The sequence below is a fragment of the Styela clava genome, chromosome 15, assembly GCF_964204865.1.
Source record: "Styela clava chromosome 15, kaStyClav1.hap1.2, whole genome shotgun sequence".
In the NCBI taxonomy this organism is placed as follows: domain Eukaryota; kingdom Metazoa; phylum Chordata; class Ascidiacea; order Stolidobranchia; family Styelidae; genus Styela; species Styela clava.
In genome coordinates, this window is record NC_135264.1 from 4,777,139 (window position 1) to 4,796,459 (window position 19,321).

At 35.4% G+C, this 19,321-nt stretch overlaps 2 protein-coding genes across 2 annotated transcripts; both read left to right on the forward strand.

Annotated features, from left to right (window-relative positions):
• The first annotated feature begins 763 nt into the window (after positions 1-763).
• LOC144411801 (uncharacterized) lies at positions 764-3,568 on the forward strand. The gene is made up of 2 exons (XM_078109402.1): positions 764-986; positions 3,341-3,568. The coding sequence occupies exons 1-2, from the start codon at positions 825-827 to the stop codon at positions 3,566-3,568; spliced, it is 390 nt and encodes a 129-aa protein (XP_077965528.1). The 5' UTR covers positions 764-824.
• A 32-nt stretch (positions 3,569-3,600) lies between these two features.
• Positions 3,601-5,020, forward strand: LOC144432356 (uncharacterized). Its single transcript, XM_078120357.1, has 2 exons — positions 3,601-3,723; positions 3,819-5,020. The coding sequence occupies exons 1-2, from the start codon at positions 3,614-3,616 to the stop codon at positions 4,033-4,035; spliced, it is 327 nt and encodes a 108-aa protein (XP_077976483.1). The 5' UTR covers positions 3,601-3,613; the 3' UTR covers positions 4,036-5,020.
• Positions 5,021-19,321: the final 14,301 nt, after the last annotated feature.

The following is a 19,321-nucleotide window of genomic DNA, read 5'->3' on the forward strand; positions in this document are numbered from 1 at the left end:
TGACACCGCAGATCAATATTGGCATCATTTCCTTTATCTCGTGTACTTGCTTCGCAATATTATTATCATGTGCCCGTTATGTTGTGTAAGGCTTTTCAAGCATGGTTGTGAACATTGGATCGGTTCGTATTCATGGTTTTGAGTGCCATTTATAGTTTTTTAATTATGTTTCAAAATTCAGATAACTCAATGGTCATTTCGTCTGATCGACTTTTGTTTTAGTTTTCGTAATCCAAAATTAGTTCTAGAAAAACTCCGATAGACAAAAGTAGATACCAGTTTTATTTTTAATTTATAAGCGGTATTATAATAATTATATTAGGTATTCGAATCAAAGTAGAGCCCCAGACTGCGGTTAGTTCACCGGTATGTAGCCAACTAATAGCCTCCAGCAAGTTGTTTACATAACGAACGAGCGTATACCACTCAATTGCGAGGTCGGGGAAATCTGACAGCAGCATGTCTTGTCTCTTTATCAGAAAAACTAAACAAAAATGCCTTTCACATCAGACAGGGGTTGTGCAACATAGGATATCGCACTAAGTGATATCCCTATGCTAATATTTTGCAAGTGTGCTTGGCCCTTTTAGCGAATATTATAATGCATATTTGTTTTGTTAGAGTGGACTGTAAAATTTGCTTGAGAAAGTTATTATATAATATCAATATTGAAAGTAACATATATATATATATATACGTGATATTTATTATATATGCATATTATCCTTGGCAGACTGTTATATCATCTATTTCATCCAAATTTTCTAATGAAGACAAATTTTAGCAATTGTTTGTAACTTTTTACTTTATGATAAATCTATATTATGGCGTCGATAACAAATCTCACTTACAAACTTCTAAGCGTAAAACATCTATGCGCTGTCAGGAATTTGATCGAAGAACATTTCACATCTACATACTCATTGGGAGTATACTTAAATTGGACGAAAGAAGACCTGATTCCTGCATATTATTCTCGGATAGAAGTAATGGAGTGTAGCCTACTTGACAAAGATGCAAATGTTATTTTTTTAAATAACGAATATTTGCTCCTTCATTCATATTATATGTATAGGACTATGAGCATGAGGCAAAAATAACTCTCAAGTTTTATTTTTGATAAAATAGGCAAGGAAAACTTTTGGTAAATTTCGAACGAACCCCCGCCCCCCCCCCCCCCCTTTTGGATTTTTTTGAAAACAGAAAAAGTCGCCGATAACGCGTGCAATTGCTTTCTGCTAAAACCGCCGTATGTTTTCATCAAGGCGGTGTGTTATTTAGGACGTAATCGCCTTCTCGTTGGTATTTATTCTCTCTAAATCACAAATTTGTGCCACGGGAACAATTATAATTATTTTATTTTTGTACTCGCACGGAATTGTGAAAACTGAAAAAGCGTGCATTTGCCTTCTGCTAAAATCGCCGATTGTTTTCATCAGTGTGTTATTTAGGCCGTAAACGTCTTTACGTCGGTATTTATTCTCTCTAAATCACAAATTTGTGCCACGATAAACATGATGAATATTTTATTTTTGTACTTTGCAAGGAATTGTGAATTCGGTGAGAGTTATTATACGTTCATCGGCGGCGAGGTTCTAAACACAAATGAAGGAGTAAACCCGCGATCTAAATTTGACTGAAAATCGACAATATAAAATACTGATAACAAAACCGTAAACAATAGGCTATAAGATTAGTTGAGTCCCGCGACAGTCTAAAAACGCTTTTCTAATCTAAAAACGCTTTTGAAAATCGCAAAATTTCGTGTGCTCACGGCACACATTATGTTTCCTCGCTGTTTAGGAACATACCGCCATTAAAATCGAAACACGGTTAATTGTGGGTGGGATCCATTACTTTACAATTGTCGTCGAAAATTTTAGTGTTTTTAATTAACAAGGTTGAAAACGCGATTTTTTCCGTTAGTGATGATATATAAGATAATTAATCTGAAGTATATCCATCAATTTTTATTCTACTGAAATAAATTTTACTCCATGAGGATTTACAATAGATTTACGGATTTTTCGAAAGCTTTTATCTTTAAAAATAATCGGAGTGGCAGCATTGCGATTGAACGGAGTCAATGTTACAAGCACATCTCAAACTTGTCGAATTTGCAAAATAGAAAAAATACGGATCAAAACAATATATAATAGGGCAGTTTACCACACATTTTTATGCGGAATTCCGTGGTGTTTTAGAGTGGCTCTTGTTTTGTCGGCGCAACTGCAAGTTAAATTGAAGACAATTAAATTAATAAAGCAGGACATTTTAAATATGCACTTATCGGTCATGAATTGGTTACCTTGCGCAAGAGAAAAATCATTTTTCGTTAGAAAAGTCGGCTCTTCTAACAAGTGACGTAATCGCGGCGACTGTTCGGCGTGGATTTCGAGGCGGTGAATTTGTATTTTTTATTTACTGTTATACTTTTTATCTATTTTCATTGTATGAAGTAAAATTGTACTAAACGTGATTTTGTATCAGATATCGAGATTTTACTAACGGCAATAACGAGGTCACAAGATTGCAAAAATACGTATCAAAATTAAATATACCAGGCAGCTTATCTTATTGTTTTATGTCCACGGCAGTAATGTTTTCATTTTGACGTAGAAAGTCGAGACCGCGAGTTGCGTTGGGGACAATAAAATTAATATATACGTAAGGACATTTTAGAATCTCGTAGTTGTCATGAATTGAATATTTTACGCAACAGAAGCTGAAAAGGCGGCTCTATTAACGAGCGCGTGATCGCGGTGACTGTTACAGACGTAATTTCCAATTTTGACCCCCCCCCCCCCTTTTATAAATCCTGGCTGCGCGCCTGATTAGAATATCATTAGCAAGAACAGTTATCTATTTTCTGTTAGTGGGAAAACATTCCACAATAAATGCGGGGTCTTTACTTCACCTGTCCAAGCCTCATTTTTGCTCCAAAGAATTTCATAAAGTTCATAATAAATCACCTGTTATTGTAATCTTTAGAAAACTAGAGACTAAATAGTAGTTCTCTTAAATTAAATTTAATTGAACTAGGTGAGCAACTAACTGCAAGAGCAATAGTCAAAGTAAAAATTTCAATTAATTAATATTAATACGTTTATTTATTATTCTATGATAGGTTAATTACACAATATATTCATGGTAAACATGGAATATATACTACATAAATTGTTTGCTAATTTATCGACTACGTTGTTAATACCAGTATCAGTAAAATAAAATAATCTGTATTTATTTTACCAAATTAGTTCAATGAATTGATCTCCTAAATATTTTCGTCTTGAGAACATTGAGTGCTTTTATATAAATATAATACTCTATTTCATTTCAGTTTTTCTTAAGCCAAGGAAATTCACTCGGGGCATTCAGTGATAAAGATGCTAAATTACGTGGAGTTGTCATCAATGTGGAACACGACGATAATGAAGGAATAAAATATGATAAAGCACTACATATCAGTGAAAAGACAGATACTATAAATCGGGTAGAAAATATATTTTTAACTTCAATTTACTTTGAATCTTCTTTTGCGATATTGCCCGTTAATGTATTAAATTAAAAAATACATATGTTTATATGTGTAAAGCTCATGGTGGCAATTGGAATGAATCAATTATCTGACATTCTTGAAACCAAAAAATTTTGGGAGATGAGAATGGGAACTGTGCATCCAAGTTACAGAAGGAAAGGACTATTGCCTGAACTTACAAAAAGGTAAGATCAGTGAATGTACTTATAGTGATACAACTTTTTTTGAACTTATTATCATCATATCGATATTAAAACTTTACTATTTTCTTGAAATTTAGATCTACAGTTCTTGCCAAACAAAGGGGAATTGAGAAACTTGTAGCATGTCAAACATATAATAAAGCTCTGGAAGAACCTTCGAAAATGGACGGATTTGAAGTAATCAGACACATTGAATTGAAAAACTATCTCGACCCCGTCACAGGGCAAAAAGTTTTTTCGGGGATGAAACCACCAAATGACGTGCAAGTTTTAATCGCTAAAACTTTGACTTAGTGAGATCACGCGAGCTAATTTGTTGCGGCTCTCGAACGACCTGACATTTAATACATACAACAAAAAATTGATCCTAAATTTATTATTCTACTACACTAGTCTTTACACGGATTTATGTGTTAACAAGTGCAGCTGTACGGCACTTGTTTTGTAATAAGTAGCATCAGTTGTATGTCGCTCGAGATGATTTTGAATTTTAAAAAAAAAAGTTAAAAATGTCTTGGAAACGGAGGGAAGTTTGCGACGAGAGTCGAACATTTTGGTAAAATTCTAAGAGAATACATTTGTTCCATGCGATGGTATGGCATTTCTCCAGTTGAATTTAAGGTCGTATACTTCGATGAAGTTTGATTCAAATTGATCAATATGGCTTTTGAATTTATTAAGAACCTTATTTTGTATTTCCTGTATATCCCATGCATTTATGAAACTATTGTTCCTATCTAGACGGATTTTTAGGTTTATTATCTCCAGTATTAAATTGCGAAAATTTCCATCACCACTGTATTGTTATGGCCCTCGTATGTATTTAAAAAAATATTTTGTCGTTCAATGTTTAGCAAGTTTCCGGTTATGGCTTGTACACTTCGGGTGATGGAATTATGAATTTTTATATACGTAGGACACGAGAGAAAGATGTGCGGAGTTGTATCGACGGCTCTTTTATAGAGTTTGCATGCTGGTGTTTGGAGCTGCGGGGTTCCGAAGTTTCTCAGCAGGCCGTAAATCCATTTGCGATGTCTCAACAAATATGCGTCGCGTTTAATTCTATACGACACTTCGCGTTCTTGGTTTGTGAAAAGTGACTTTAAATTGGGTTCTATATAGTTTAAATTCAAATAGTTTTTCTTAACCAATCAGTATTATCTTGATTGTTTTCATACAATCTATCTTGTAGTTTATGATAGATTGATCTCAATGTCAAATCTTGCCAATCGTCGGGTTCTAAATTCAATATCTGGTTAATGTTCAAAATGTGTTGCCAGTGGGCGTCGATTTGAATCGCATGAGGAAAAGAGTTGCAGTATATAGATTTTTTTATTGTTTCAAGCCTCAAACCGAGAGTGTATAAACCCTCGAAATGCCAGAATTTGCTTGGTTCTTTAATATTGTAGATAGTTGCTAATTTCTGGAATAGGCATGCATATGACTTTAGCTTCATGTCGACCATACCGATTCCGCCCTTCCTTATGGGTAGGAGCATTCCAAAGTGCTTGGACGCGAGAACATTTTTCGTTCTTTTGCATTCCAAAACCAGTTTGCTCGATATGCCCGGTCAGCATCGCAGGTACTAATTAAGGGAATTAATGTTAAACTCGTTATGAAACGTGTCATCAAAAATTTGTCATCTGAGCGACAGTGCAAAACGTGTAATCTGCACGTTCGGAAGCTCAATATGCTTTATCTAAAACGCATTACACTTAGAATAAATTTCGTACTCGCTTGTCAGATCGTCATTTGGACGACCGCGGGCAATGTGCCATAGAAACATCATCCTTTACATTGATAATAAGTAAACAAAAACGATGTATTGTTTGATAAGATATGATAAAAGGCCACATACATATACGTCTCATTCTTGCAGGCTTTTAACACAGCAATAGAAGGTGCGAATGCACTATTATTTGAAGTTTAATGTAGTGATTGTTCGAAGGCGGAAATATTGCGGCCCGTGCGCTACCGGAAATGTGTATATTTGGCCCGCAAGTACATAAAGTTTGCTGACCACTGCTCTATATGGAGAACGGCATAACCACGCTAACTCGTGATTTTGCCCAGTCCGCGTGCGACTTAATAATGCATTAGAAAATATAGCCTACGTATTTTTCTCATTCCCGCCTCAAAAGTGAACATTGTGTTTTTAATTATGCTTACTGCATTTCGATAATTGAAAAAGAAAACATTTACGTTGAATTATCTTTATGTTTTAGAATAAACCCAATGCCTCGTCCATTGTCAAATATTTTTGAAAACATTTTTATTAATATATGTAAATTGAATTGAATATTTACAAGAATTTGTTACTATATAGCCTACTGACAGTGAGAAAAGATTAATTTCTTTATCTTCCAGATGCTGTGAAATTTCCTAATAGTTTTCAATCTCAGCATTCATACAGGTTAAATATTATACAATATTTTACAATATTTAACTCCCTTCTAATCTATAAGTTTCCGCTTACCAAGTATTACTTATTGCTATTAAAAAACATTACAAAAATTGGTGATATTTTAAAAATTTGTAGTTCTATGTTGCAGTTAGTATAATAAATAAATTACGCAGCTTCTGATTGCTTGTCGATGGTTTTCATAGTCTTCACTGTCGTGACATTGAGTTATTATTGGACTTGGAATGGGTCGATTTTCTAAATTGTTGGTATTTTTGTAAGAAAAAAGCTCCTGACTGTAAGCAAATGACCAAGCAAGTTTCTATTTTTCGTACGTCAAGATGGTTATTACTTTTATTTGTTCAAATTTTCTCATGTGGGTCTTTGGGACACGATATTTCACCCCTAATGGGACACAGGGAATTGGAGGGGCGGAGAGAATTTGGAGGGAAACCACAATACTAAGCGCAAAATCGTTTTTAATGCGAATTCGTTTGCATACTTTTCCAATTAAAAGAAAATTGTTTTTCTTAGTTTCACTATAACTGAAGGGCTATTACCAGTCACATGGTGTTTTCACTTGTGTATAAATTATTTGATCATAATGTGATTTCTACCTACTAAAATACCACTACAAGTAGGCTATCTCTGTGCTCTGCGAAAACTAACTTTTGTAGTAGGTTGACAGGCCGTCTAACGTTCAGAAAAGGGTTGATCTATTATACTTTCGGCAGTTTCACGAGACTGCGAGTCGTCGTAAAAATGTTATAGACACAGAAAAATAAATTTTCAAATATTCCCAGGAGAAACCAATTGGATGACAGTTACGTTGTCTTCAGTTTTACCAAATTAAATCAAAATGAACTAGATTTCGAATGCGCGTAATGTGTACCTTGGTCGTATTTTTGGGTTGATGAACAGTGGGGAACCACGAGTGCTAAAAGCCTCCGAAAGGGTGCCACGGACCATGAAAGGTTTGAGAACCACTGATCTGGAGTACGTAAGGTTTTATCGTACCGGTTAAACATGTATTTGATAATTGCTCTCTTGTTTTATTGTCATATACTCATATGACATTTTATTAAATTTTGCCGAGAATTCATTGATTCATAATTTATTCAAACCTGTATTTTTGATTGCAAGATCTGGATTGTGTATCATAGGCTTAAGCATTTGTTAAATCGTTCGATTGAACTTTTCCACTTGTCCATCAGAACGAGGGTAATTTCGAAGTTTTAGAAACAATTAGAGTAATAAAGAATAGTGGATAATATATATTTATTAATACATAATGAAGGAAATTAATCATCAAATATGCTTTTGTTTTAGGTATAGGATTTATATATACCAGTACCGGTATATGCGAGTTGCAGTTCTACAGCAAAGAAATAACCATGCAAAAGACTGAATGCTCATGATATTCAAGATTATACATCAACGAATAGTGATATTGACAATGCCGTTCGCATTGCAGCATGGTAGACAATACAGTGCAAGTCAATATAGGGGTTTTGCAGTATTCATCTTTTCACAAATCTGACACAGTTAGTCCTAACAAAAGCCAAATTTCTGACATAAACAAGCATCAAGGTAAAGATTTTTTAATGCTTGTTTGAATAGAATATAATTTATAGAACTAATTGAATCAGGAAGCGTATTCCATACTTTCACACCCACAAATTTTATAGTGTTTTGTGTAAATTTAGCAGAGTAACGAGTTACATAATAAGAGCTGCTGGTAGAGTTACATAATAAGAGCTGCTGGTAGTCAACCCACGTTTTACGTTCTTTCAAGTCAAACGAACTAAAGACGATGCTATGGTGGCATAACCAGGCACATAACGCCTATAATAGTTGGTAGTTTCCAAGAAACTTCTAACATCTGATACTCCTTGAGGCGTTTTCCAATCCACTATTGTTGCGACATTGTGAGGATCACAGCAAACTCTTTCGAAAGAAATTTTGTATCCAAGGTAGGTTACTGATCGATGGAACAACTGACATTTTTTCGATTTAAGTTTCAAACCAGCACCGCGAAATTGAATGAGAACTTTCTTCAAACTGCTCAACGGCGCGTCAATATCTGATCCGAGGGCTGAAACATCATCCAAATAATTTGAACAACCTATCCCGATTTTTCCGCCCATCACTCGGTCCATCATCCGCTCAAACGTTGCAAGCGCATTGGACAGGCCAAACGGCATGACTACAAATTGGTAGTGTCCATTTTCAGGGAGACTGAGAACACATTTCTCTCTGTCAGACGGATCTAATTCTACCTGCCAGTATACACTAGCCAAGTCAAGCGCGAGTTTACCACCCAGACCAACAAAAATGTCCTTAAAGTCTCACAGCAAAAAAAAAATTGTTAATACTGGTGAGCCGAAAGTCCCTCAGTCGAGGTAATCAAATCTTGTAGATCAGTGGTCGGCAAACTTCATGTACTTGCGGGCCAAATATCAACTTATTTGGTAGCGCGCGGGCCGTATAATTCCGCCTTCGAAGAATCGCCACAATGAACTTCAAATTACGGCGCATTCGCACCTTCTATTATTGCGTTAAAAGCCTGCCGCAGTGAGATTTGTATGTGGCCTCTTTTGATATACTAACCAACAATACATTGTTTTTATTCACTCATTATTATCAATGTGAAGGATGGTGTTTTTATGGCAACTTTAATGTCAAAATCCCCTAATATCTAGGATGCTGACTCGGCATATTTATTATAACTTCCAAGTGTAATTCATTTAAGATAAAGCTGCTCCCAGCACTATGAGCTTCCGAACGTGCAGATAACACGTTTTGTACTGTTTCGTAACGAGATTAACATTAAATTCCCTAATATCTGCGATGCAGACTGGGCATATCGAGCAAACTGGTTTTGAAATGTGCAAGAAAAAAAAATATTTTTCGCCCAAGCACTTTGGAATGTTCGACCTTTGTCGCGAACTTCCCTCCGTTTCCCAGACAATTTTACATTTTATAAATCGACATTAACTCGAATGACATACAACTGACCCTACTTATTACGAAACAAGCGCCGTACACCAGCACTTGTTAAAACATAAATCCGTGTAAAAACAATAATAAATTTAGGGATAATTTTTGTTTTATGTATTAAATGTTGGGTCGTTCGAGGGCCGCAATAAATTAGCTCGCGGGCCGCATTTAGCCCGCTGGCCGCAGTTTGCCGACCCCTGTTGTAGATGATCAGGTAAACCATCAGGTTCACCAGTCTTACAGAAAGTAAAATTTGATCAATCTAAAATAGAAATGATTCCATGAAATATAGTAGAGAATTTTTCAAGTTCAGTAATGAGCAAAAAGTCCTATCAAAAATCATGACACTGTTGTAATAGTTAATTAGAAACGAGAGTCAACCAGCTCATTCAAATGATATTTAAATATCCAGGGACATGTCAAAATTTACGATTGATTGCTTTCGTACAGTTGCACAAGTAATTTTCAAAAGGCTACGATGAAAGTAATGGCTAACCAAAGGGTTGCGTGCTGGTATTCGCCTAAAAAATAAAATGTTCAAATCCCACTTTTTGAAAGGGAGTATAAGTACTTTTCTACAAAGGGAAGACAGGAAGGCAAGTTGGTCCAAACAACATTCCAGCACGCTTTCTTAAATCAGTTGCTGATCTCCCTGTGCCATGTTTAGTTGAATTTTTCAATTGTTCAATTTTTGTTCGAAATTTTTCCTGCATGTGTGATTGCTCACCTTGCTCTCGGGTGATTCCCCTTTTCAAATCTGGCAATAAAAAACTTGTGTCAAATTACAGACCAAAATCGATACTTTTAACGAATAGGAAAAATATTTGAGCGTTTGATTTATAAGCGGCTTACTAATGTTTTTATAAAACATGATGTAATAAATATATCTCAAATTGGTTTAATAAGTAATCTATCTACATCGCATGCTATTTTGGATTCAATATCATATATCTATGATAAACTAGAAAGGATAATGTTTGAAACTGCAACATTTTGAGATCTAAGGAAGGCCTTCGATACCGTAAATCATGACATCCCAGTTTACAAGTTGAGACACTTCGGTATTAGGGGTATAGCGAACAAATTAATTTATAGGTATTTAAGTAATATATTTCAGTATGTTCAAGTGGGGTCGTATTCTTCCTCTCCCTTACCAGTGACTCACGGAGTTCCTCAAGGTAGTTGTTTGGATCCACTGCTTATTTTAGTATATATTAACGACATATCTTATCTCTCTTCATTCTTTTCCAAATTGATTACTGAAGATACTAATCTCTTTTACAGCGACAAATCTTGTGCAGCCATCCTATTTAGAGTGAATTCTGAAATTGCGGAAATATCTAATTGGATGAGGTTCAATAACCACACCAACGCAAATCTGAAAATGGTATCGCAATCCAAATTAATGATAAAAAACTCGAAAATGTTTATTCCTATATATATCTTGGCGTATACATAGGTAGCAAAATGAAATGAGATGTTCACTTATCCAAATTGGTCGTTAAATTATCCAAGTCGGTTCGAATACTATACAAGCTTAAAATTTACATTGCCATTAACACTACGGATGATTTACTGCTCCTTATTTCAGAGCCATATCCAATATGGCACAATCAGTGGCGTATCTACATAAAATTGCGCCCATGGCAAAATTTGAAGATGCGCCCCCCTTGATAGTTAGTTCACAATTTATAATGACTCTCATAGGAATGAGTTAATTGTACGTTATTATTTGAGTAAAACTACGAGTTTCAGGTATTACCAATTCGAAATTATTTTATTGAAATATTTAACGATTGAAACTTTTCTCCTTTTTAGCGCCCCTGTCCAAACGGCGTCCATGGCACGAGCCATGGCTGCCACACCCTAGATACGCCCCTGGGCACAATTGACTGGGGTTCAGCTGATAAAACCCTTTATTGTTATCGACCCTTCTTTGTATCGAGTAATTTGTCACGGATTTTTGACCCTCATTTGGGAGTTGAGAATATGGTGTTTTTCATAATTTTTGCATTATTACCGATTTGGATTTTAACCGTATATAAATGGTAGTAAGGTTTCAGTGTATATATATTTCAATATATATATTTTTTTGGATTCAATTCGATCTGACAAGAATTTGGCAATACAATCCATTGTGTGCTTATTGAAGGAGTGCAAATCAGCGATTCACTCCGTTAACGTGTGTTTTATAACACGGTGGGAACAGGCAGAGTAGGGTCGATTACCCCTATAATGTAACTGGTGAAATAGAAGTTGCACAAGATGTATGAGCATGATTGATGCTGTCGTCAGTTAAAGTTGACAGATCGTGACTTTGCAGTTCTCGTGACTTTGCACTTCTCAGTTGTGTCACAGCAGATCAATATTTGCATCATTTCCTTTATCTCGTGTACTTGCTTCGCAATATTATTATCATGTGCCCGTTATGTTGTGTAAGGCTTTTCAAGCATGGTTGTAAACATTGGATCGGTTCGTATTCATGGTTTTGAGTGCCATTTATAGGTTTTTAATTATATTTCAAAATTCAGAGAACTCAATGGTCATTTCGTCTGATCGACTTTTGTTTTAGTTTTCGTAATCCAAAATTAGTTCTAGAAAAACTCCGATAGACAAAAGTAGATACCAGTTTTATTTTTAAATTATAAGCGGTTAGATATTCGAATCAAAGTAGAGCCCCAGACTGCGGTTAGTTCACCGGTATGTAGCCAACTAATAGCCTCCAGCAAGTTGTTTACATAACGAACGAGCGTATACCACTCAATTGCGAGGTCGGGGAAATCTGACAGCAGCATGTCTTGTTGACCAAGAAGTTTGCAAGTGTGCTTGCTGGCCGACTACAAATAGAATTTATCAGAAAAAAACTAAACAAAAATGCCTTTCACATCAGACAGGGGTTGTGCAACATAGGCCATCGTACTACGTTATATCCCTAAGCTGATATTTTGCAAGTGTGCTTGGCCCTTTTAGCGGATATTAGAGTGCAGATATGTTTTGTTAGAGTGGACTGTAAAATTAGCTTGAGAAAGTTATTATATAATATCAATATTGAAAATAACATATATATATATATAAATATGTGATATTTATTATATATGCATATTATTGTTGACAGACTGTTATATTATCCATTTCATCCAAATTTTCTAATGAAGACAAATTTTAGCAATTGTTTGTAACTTTTTACTTAATGATAAATCTATATTATGGCGTCAATAACAAATCTCACTTACAAAGTTCTAAGCGTAAAGAATCTATGCGCTGTCAGGAATTTGATCGAAGAACATTTCACATCTACATTCTCATTGGGAGTATATTTAAATTGGACGAAGGAAGACCTGATTCCTGCATATTATCCTCGGATAGAGGTAGCATACTTGACAAAGATGCAAATGTTATTTTCCTCAAATAACGCATATTTGCTGCTTCATTTATATTATACGTAGAGGACTACTATAGGCATGAGGCAAAAATAACTCCCAAGTTTTATTTTTTGATAAAATAGGCAAGGAAAACCTTTGGTAAATTTCTATTACATACACAACAAGGCATTTGATTGCCATTTTGCGTAAACTACGTAACTGCTACTCGCTTGACTGCTACTCGCTTGTTATGATATATTTTATGTAGATATCTAGGGTCTCTTTCTGTCCAATACCGAATTGTTTGTCTATTGACCCAAACTTATAAATAAAAGTGATCGTCATCACTGGTAATTAGTATATTATCATTAGCAAGAACAGTTACCTATTTTCTGTTTGTGAGAAAACATTCCACAATAAATGCGGGGTCTTTACTTTACCTGTCCAAGCCTCCTTTTCGCTCCAAAGAATTTCATAGAGTTTATAATAAATCACTTGTTATTGTAATCTTTAGAATACTAGAGACCAAATAAGAATTTCAATTAATCAATATTAATACTTTTATTTATTATTCTATTATAGGTTAATTACACAATAAATCCATGGTAAATATGGAATATATACTACATAAAGATATTGCTAATTTATCGACTACGTTGTTAATACCAGTATCAGTAAAATAAAATATTCTGTATTTATTTTACCAAATCAGTTCAAGGAATTGATCTTTTGAATATTTTCGTTATGAGAACATTGATTGCTTTTATATAAATATAATAATCTATTTTATTTCAGTCTTTCTTAAAGCAAGGAAATTCACTCGGGGCATTCAGTGACAAAGATGCTAAATTACGTGGAGTTGCCATCAATGTGGAACAAGACGATAATGAAAGAATAAAATATGATGAAACACTACATATCAGTGAAAAGACAGATACTATAAATCGGGTAGAAAATATATTTTTGATTTCAATTTACTTTGAATCTTCTTTTGCGATATTGCCCGTAAATGTATTAAATTAAACAATACATATGTTTTATATGTGTAAAGCTCATGGTGGCAATTGGTGTAAATCAATTATCTGACATTCTTGGAACCAAAAATTTTTGGGAGATGAGAATGGGAACTGTGCATCCAAGTTACAGAAGGAAAGGACTAATGCCTGAACTTATGAATAGGTAAGATCAGTGAATGTATTTATAGTGATACAACTTTTTTGAACCTATTATCATCATATCGATATTAAAACTTTACTATTTTCTTGAAATTTAGATCTACAGTTCTTGCCAAACAAAGGGGAATTGAGAAACTTGTAGCATGTCAAACATATAATAAAGCTCCGGAAGAACCTTCGAAAATGGACGGATTTAAAGTAATCAAATACATTGAATTGAAAAACTATCTTGACCCCGTCACAGGGCAAAAAGTGTTTTCGGGGATGAAACCACCAAATGACGTGCAAGTTTTAATCGCTAAAACTTTGACTTAGTGACATCCTGTGCTATTATATCAGGGGTCGGCAAACTGTGGCACGCGAGCTAATTTGTTGCGGCCCTCGAACGACCTGACATTTAATACATAATACATACAACAAAAAATTGATCCTATATTTATTATTCTACTACACTAGTCTTTACACAGATTTATGTGTTAACAAGTGCAGCTGTACGGCACTTGTTTTGTAATAAGTAGCATCAGTTGTATGTCGCTCGAGATGAATTTGATTTTTAAAAGAAAAGTTAAAAATGTCCTGGAAACGGAGGGAAGTTTTCGACGAGAGTGGAACATTTTTTTGGTAAACATTTGGTAAAATTCTAAGAGAATACATTTGTTCCATGCGATGGTATGGCATTCCTCCAGTTGTATTTAAGGTCGTATACTTCGATGAAGTTTGGTTCAAATTGTTCAATATGGCTTTTGAATTTATTAAGAACCTTATTTTGTATTTCCTGTATATCCCATGCATTTATGAAACTATTGTTCCCATCTAGAAGGACTTTTAGGTTTATTATCTCCAGTATTAAATTGCGAAGATTTCCATGACCACTGTATTGTTATGGCGCTCGTATGTATTTAAAAAAATATTTTGTCGTTCAATGTTTAGCAAGTTTCCGGTTATGGCTTGTACACTTCGGGTGATGGAAATATGAATCTTTATATACGTAGGACACGAGAGAAAAATGTGCGGAGTTGTATCGACGGCTCTTTTACAGAGTTTGCATGCTGGTGTTTGGAGCTGCGGGGTTCCGAAGTTTCTCAGCAGGCGTAAATCCATTTGCGATGTCCCAACAAATATGCGTCGCGTTTAATTCTATACGACACTTCGCGTTCTTGGTTTGTAAAAAGTGGCTTTAAACTGGGTTCTAAATAGTTTAAATTCAAATAGTTTATTCTTAACCAATCAGTATTATCTTGATTGTTTTCATACAATCTATCTTGTAGTTTATGATAGATTGATCTCAATGTCAAATCTTGCCAATCTTCGGGTTCTAAATTAAATATCTGGTTAATGTTCAAAATGTGTTGCCAGTGGGCGTCGATTTGAATCGCACGGAGAAAAGAGTTGCTGTATATAGATTTTTTTATTGTTTTAAGCCTCGAACCGAGAGTGTAAAAACCCTCGAAATGCCAGAATTTGCTTGGTTCTTCAATATAGTAGATGGTTGCTAATTTCTGGAATAGGCATGCATATGACTTTAGCTTCATGTCGACCATATCGATTCCGCCCTTCTTTATGGGTAGGTAGGAGCATTCCAAAGTGCTTGGACGCGAGAACATTTTTCGTTCTTGCGCATTCCAAAACCAGTTTGCTCGATAAGCCAGGTCAGCATCGCAGGTATTAATGTTAAACTCGTTATGAAACGTGTAATCAAATATTCGTCATCTGTGCGACAGTGCAAAACGTGTAATCTGCACGTTCGGAAGCTCGTAATGCTTTATCTAAAACGCATTACACTTAGAATAAATTTCGTATTCGCTTGTCAGATCGTCATTTGGACGACCGCGGGCAATGTGCCATAGAAACATCATCCTTCACATTGATAATAAGTAAACAAAAACGATGTATTGTTTGATAAGATATGATAAAAGGCCACATATACGCCTCATTCTTGCAGGCTTTAAACACAGCAATAGAAGGTGCGAATGCGCTATTATTTTAAGTTTAATGTAGTGATTGTTCGAAGGCGGAAATATTGCGGCCCGCGCGCTATCGGAAATGTGTATATTTGGCCCGCAAATACATAAAGTTTGCTGACGACTGCTCTACATGGAGAACGGCATAACTACGCTAACTCGTGATTTTGCCCAGTCCGCGTGTGACTTAATATTGCATTAGAAAATATAGCCTACGTATTTTTCTCATTCCCGCCTCAAGAGAGAACATTGTGTTTTTATTTATGCTTACTGCATTTCGATAATTGAAAAAAAACACAGTTACGTTGAATTATCTTTATGTTTTAGAATAAACCCAATGCCCCGTTCATTGTCAAATATTTTTGAAAACATTTTTATTAATATGAAAATTAATTGAATTTTTACAAGAATTTGTTACTATATAGCCTACTTTGACAGAGAGAAAAGTTTAATTTCTTCCAGATGCTGTGAAGTTTCCTAATAGTTTTCAATTTCAGCATTCATACAGGTTAAATATTATACAATATTTTACAATATTTAACTCCCTTCTAATCATTAAGTTTCCGCTTACCAAGTATTACTTAAATATTTAATGATATTAACAAACATCACAAAACTTGCTGATATTTTGAATATTTGTAGTTCTAAGTTGTAGTTGGTATGATAAATAAATTACGCAGCCTCTGATTGCCCGTCGATGATTTTCACAGTCTTCACTGTCGTGACATTGAGTTATTATTGGTCTTGGAATAGTAATATGGGTCGATTTTCTAAATTGTTGGTGTTTTGTAAAGAAAAATGCTCCTGACTGTAAGCAAATGATCAAGCAAGTTTATATTTTTCGTACGTCTAGACTCTAGATGGTTATTACTTTTGTTTGTTCAAATTTCCTCATGTGGGTCTTCGGGATACGATATTTCACCCCTAATGGAACATAGGGAACTGGAGGAAGCGGAGAGAATTTGGAGGGAAACCACAATACTAAGCGCAAAATCGTTTTTAATGCGAATTCGTTTGCATACTTTTCCATTTATTAGAAAATTGTTTTTTTTTAGTTTCACTATAACTGAAGGACTATTTCCAGTCACATGGTGTTTTCACTTGTGTATAAATTATTTGATCATAATGTGATTTCTACCTACCAAAATACCACTACAAGTAGGCTATCTCTGTGCTCTGCGAAAACTAACTTTTGTAGTCGGTTGACAGGCCATCTAACGTCCAGAAAAGGATTGAATCTAGTATACTTTCGGCAGTTTCACGAGACTGCGAGATAGTCGTCGTAAAAGGATTATGAACGAAGAAAAATAAATTTTCAAATATTCCCTAGAGAAGGGAATTGGATAACTGTTACGTTGTCTTCAGTTTTACCAAATTAAATCAATATGGACTAGATTTCGAATGCGCGTAAAGTGTACATTGCTCGTATTTTTGGTTTGATGAACAGTGGGGAGCCACGAGTGCTAAAAGCCTCCGAAAGGGTGCCACGGGCCATGAAAGGTTTGAGAACCATTGATCTGCAGTTCGTAAGGCTTTATCGTACCGGTTAAACATGTATTTGATAATTGCCCTCTTGTTTTATTGTCATATACTCATATGACATTTTATTAAATTTTGCCGAGAATTCATTGATTCATAATTTATTAAAACCGGTATTCTTGATTTCAAGATCTGAATTGTGTATCATAGGCTTAAGCATTTGTTGAATCGTTCGATTGAACTTTTCCACTTGTCCATCAGAACGAGGGTGATATGGTGTCGTATGCGTTTGACAATACCATACAATTCGAACATCTCAGTGAACAACCGAGATTCAAAATCTCGACCTTTGTCAGTGTGGATAATCCGAGGAACAAATAACTGGGTGACCAGCACATCAACTGTCACTTATGAAGTTTGGTTGGGAAGTGCATAACACTGCACTCACTAGGTGATACTACTAGCTGGATAATGATATCAGGGTCCAGTGAAGTAGATAAACAGTCTGGACAGTCCGGGCGCTTACAGAGTCTGGTTTGACGAGACAGCCCATCTGCATTGCAAAGTTTAGTCCCTGCCCTGCTCGATGTTCAATATTGAAGTCATATGTGAACAGTGTAGAAATCTACAGAGCCACCTTCCCTTCTGGTTCTCTGAAATTCAACAGCCACTTTACGGCACCATGTTTAGTGCGAATCCCAAAGTGTCTGCCTCACAAATGATGGCGAAAATGAAGGACTGATTAAACCACCGCAAACCGTTCCTTCTCCGTTGTACCGACGTTCCGTCTTTGATAGAGTCCTACTGAAATAAGCTATAACGTGTTTTTCTCCCCCTTGAAGTTGTGATAATACAGCACCAGTCCCAGTGCCACTCGCGTCGGTGTCCAAAATAAACTCCCCTTGCACCAATGGAAAAGCCAGAATAGGAGCTGACGTCCAAAGGCGCTTAATGATTTCAAAAGCTTCCTGACAGTCATCAGTCAGATTCAGATATTTTATTTCAGTCGTGCATGAAATATTGTATTTACGCAGGTAATGAAAAAAATGGTAACAAAAAGATCAATTGAAAAAATAAAGAGACATACAATATTTCCGCAATTGACGCGGGGCCGCAAAAGACTAACAGAGTCATCGTGTCAGCGACACCATGTTTGCTGAGTTTAGCAGCTGATCACGTCAAACAAACGTCACATGAAATGACCTAATTATTCTTTAACAAAATTGAGAATACAATTCGGCAAAAACAAATAAAATCGAACAAGTCAGGAGATTACTAATTATAGAAGTCAGTTTAGCTTATTAACGTCATGCTCAAATGAGCAAAAAAAAACAACAACATGAAGCTACAAATTTCAGATAACAGAAGGGAAATTTCCAGCAACTGCCAAAGGGAAAATATATTAGCAGTTTTGGGTACATCGCTAATAATTGGGCGATGAAGAAAACCATTTCGAAGTAATATATATGTGCTTTTGTTTTGAGGCATGCATAGGATTTATATATACCGGTACCGGTAGATGCGAGTTGCAGTGCTGCAGCAAAGAAATAACCATACAAAAGACTGAATGATTATAATATTCAAGATTATACATCAACGAATAGTGATATTGACAATGCCGTTCGCATTGCACCATGGTAGACAATACAATGCAAGACAATATAGGGGTTTTGCAGTATTCATCTTTTCACAAATCTGAAACGGATATTCCTAACAAAGGCAAAATTACTGACAGAAATAGACATCGAGGTAAAGATTTTCTAATGCTTGTTTAAATAGAATATAATTTTTAGAACAAATTGAATCAGGAAGCGTATTTCATAGTTTCACACCCACAAATTTTATAGTGTTTTGTGTAAGATTAGCAGAATAACGAGTTACCTAATAAGAGCTGCTGGTAGTCCACCCACATTTTAAGTTCTTTCAAGTCAAACAAAGTAAAGACGATGCTATAGTGGCATAAACGGGCACATAACGTCTATAATAGTTGGCAGTTTCCAAGAAACTTCTAACATTTGATACTCATTGAGGCGTTTTCCAATCCACTATTGCTGCTACATTGTGAGGATCACAGCAAACTCCTTCAGAAGAAATTTTGTATCCAAGATAGGTTACTGATCGATGGAACAACTGACATTTAGTCAATTTAAGTTTCAAACCAGCACCGCGAAGTTGAATGAGAATTTTCTTCAGACTGCTCAA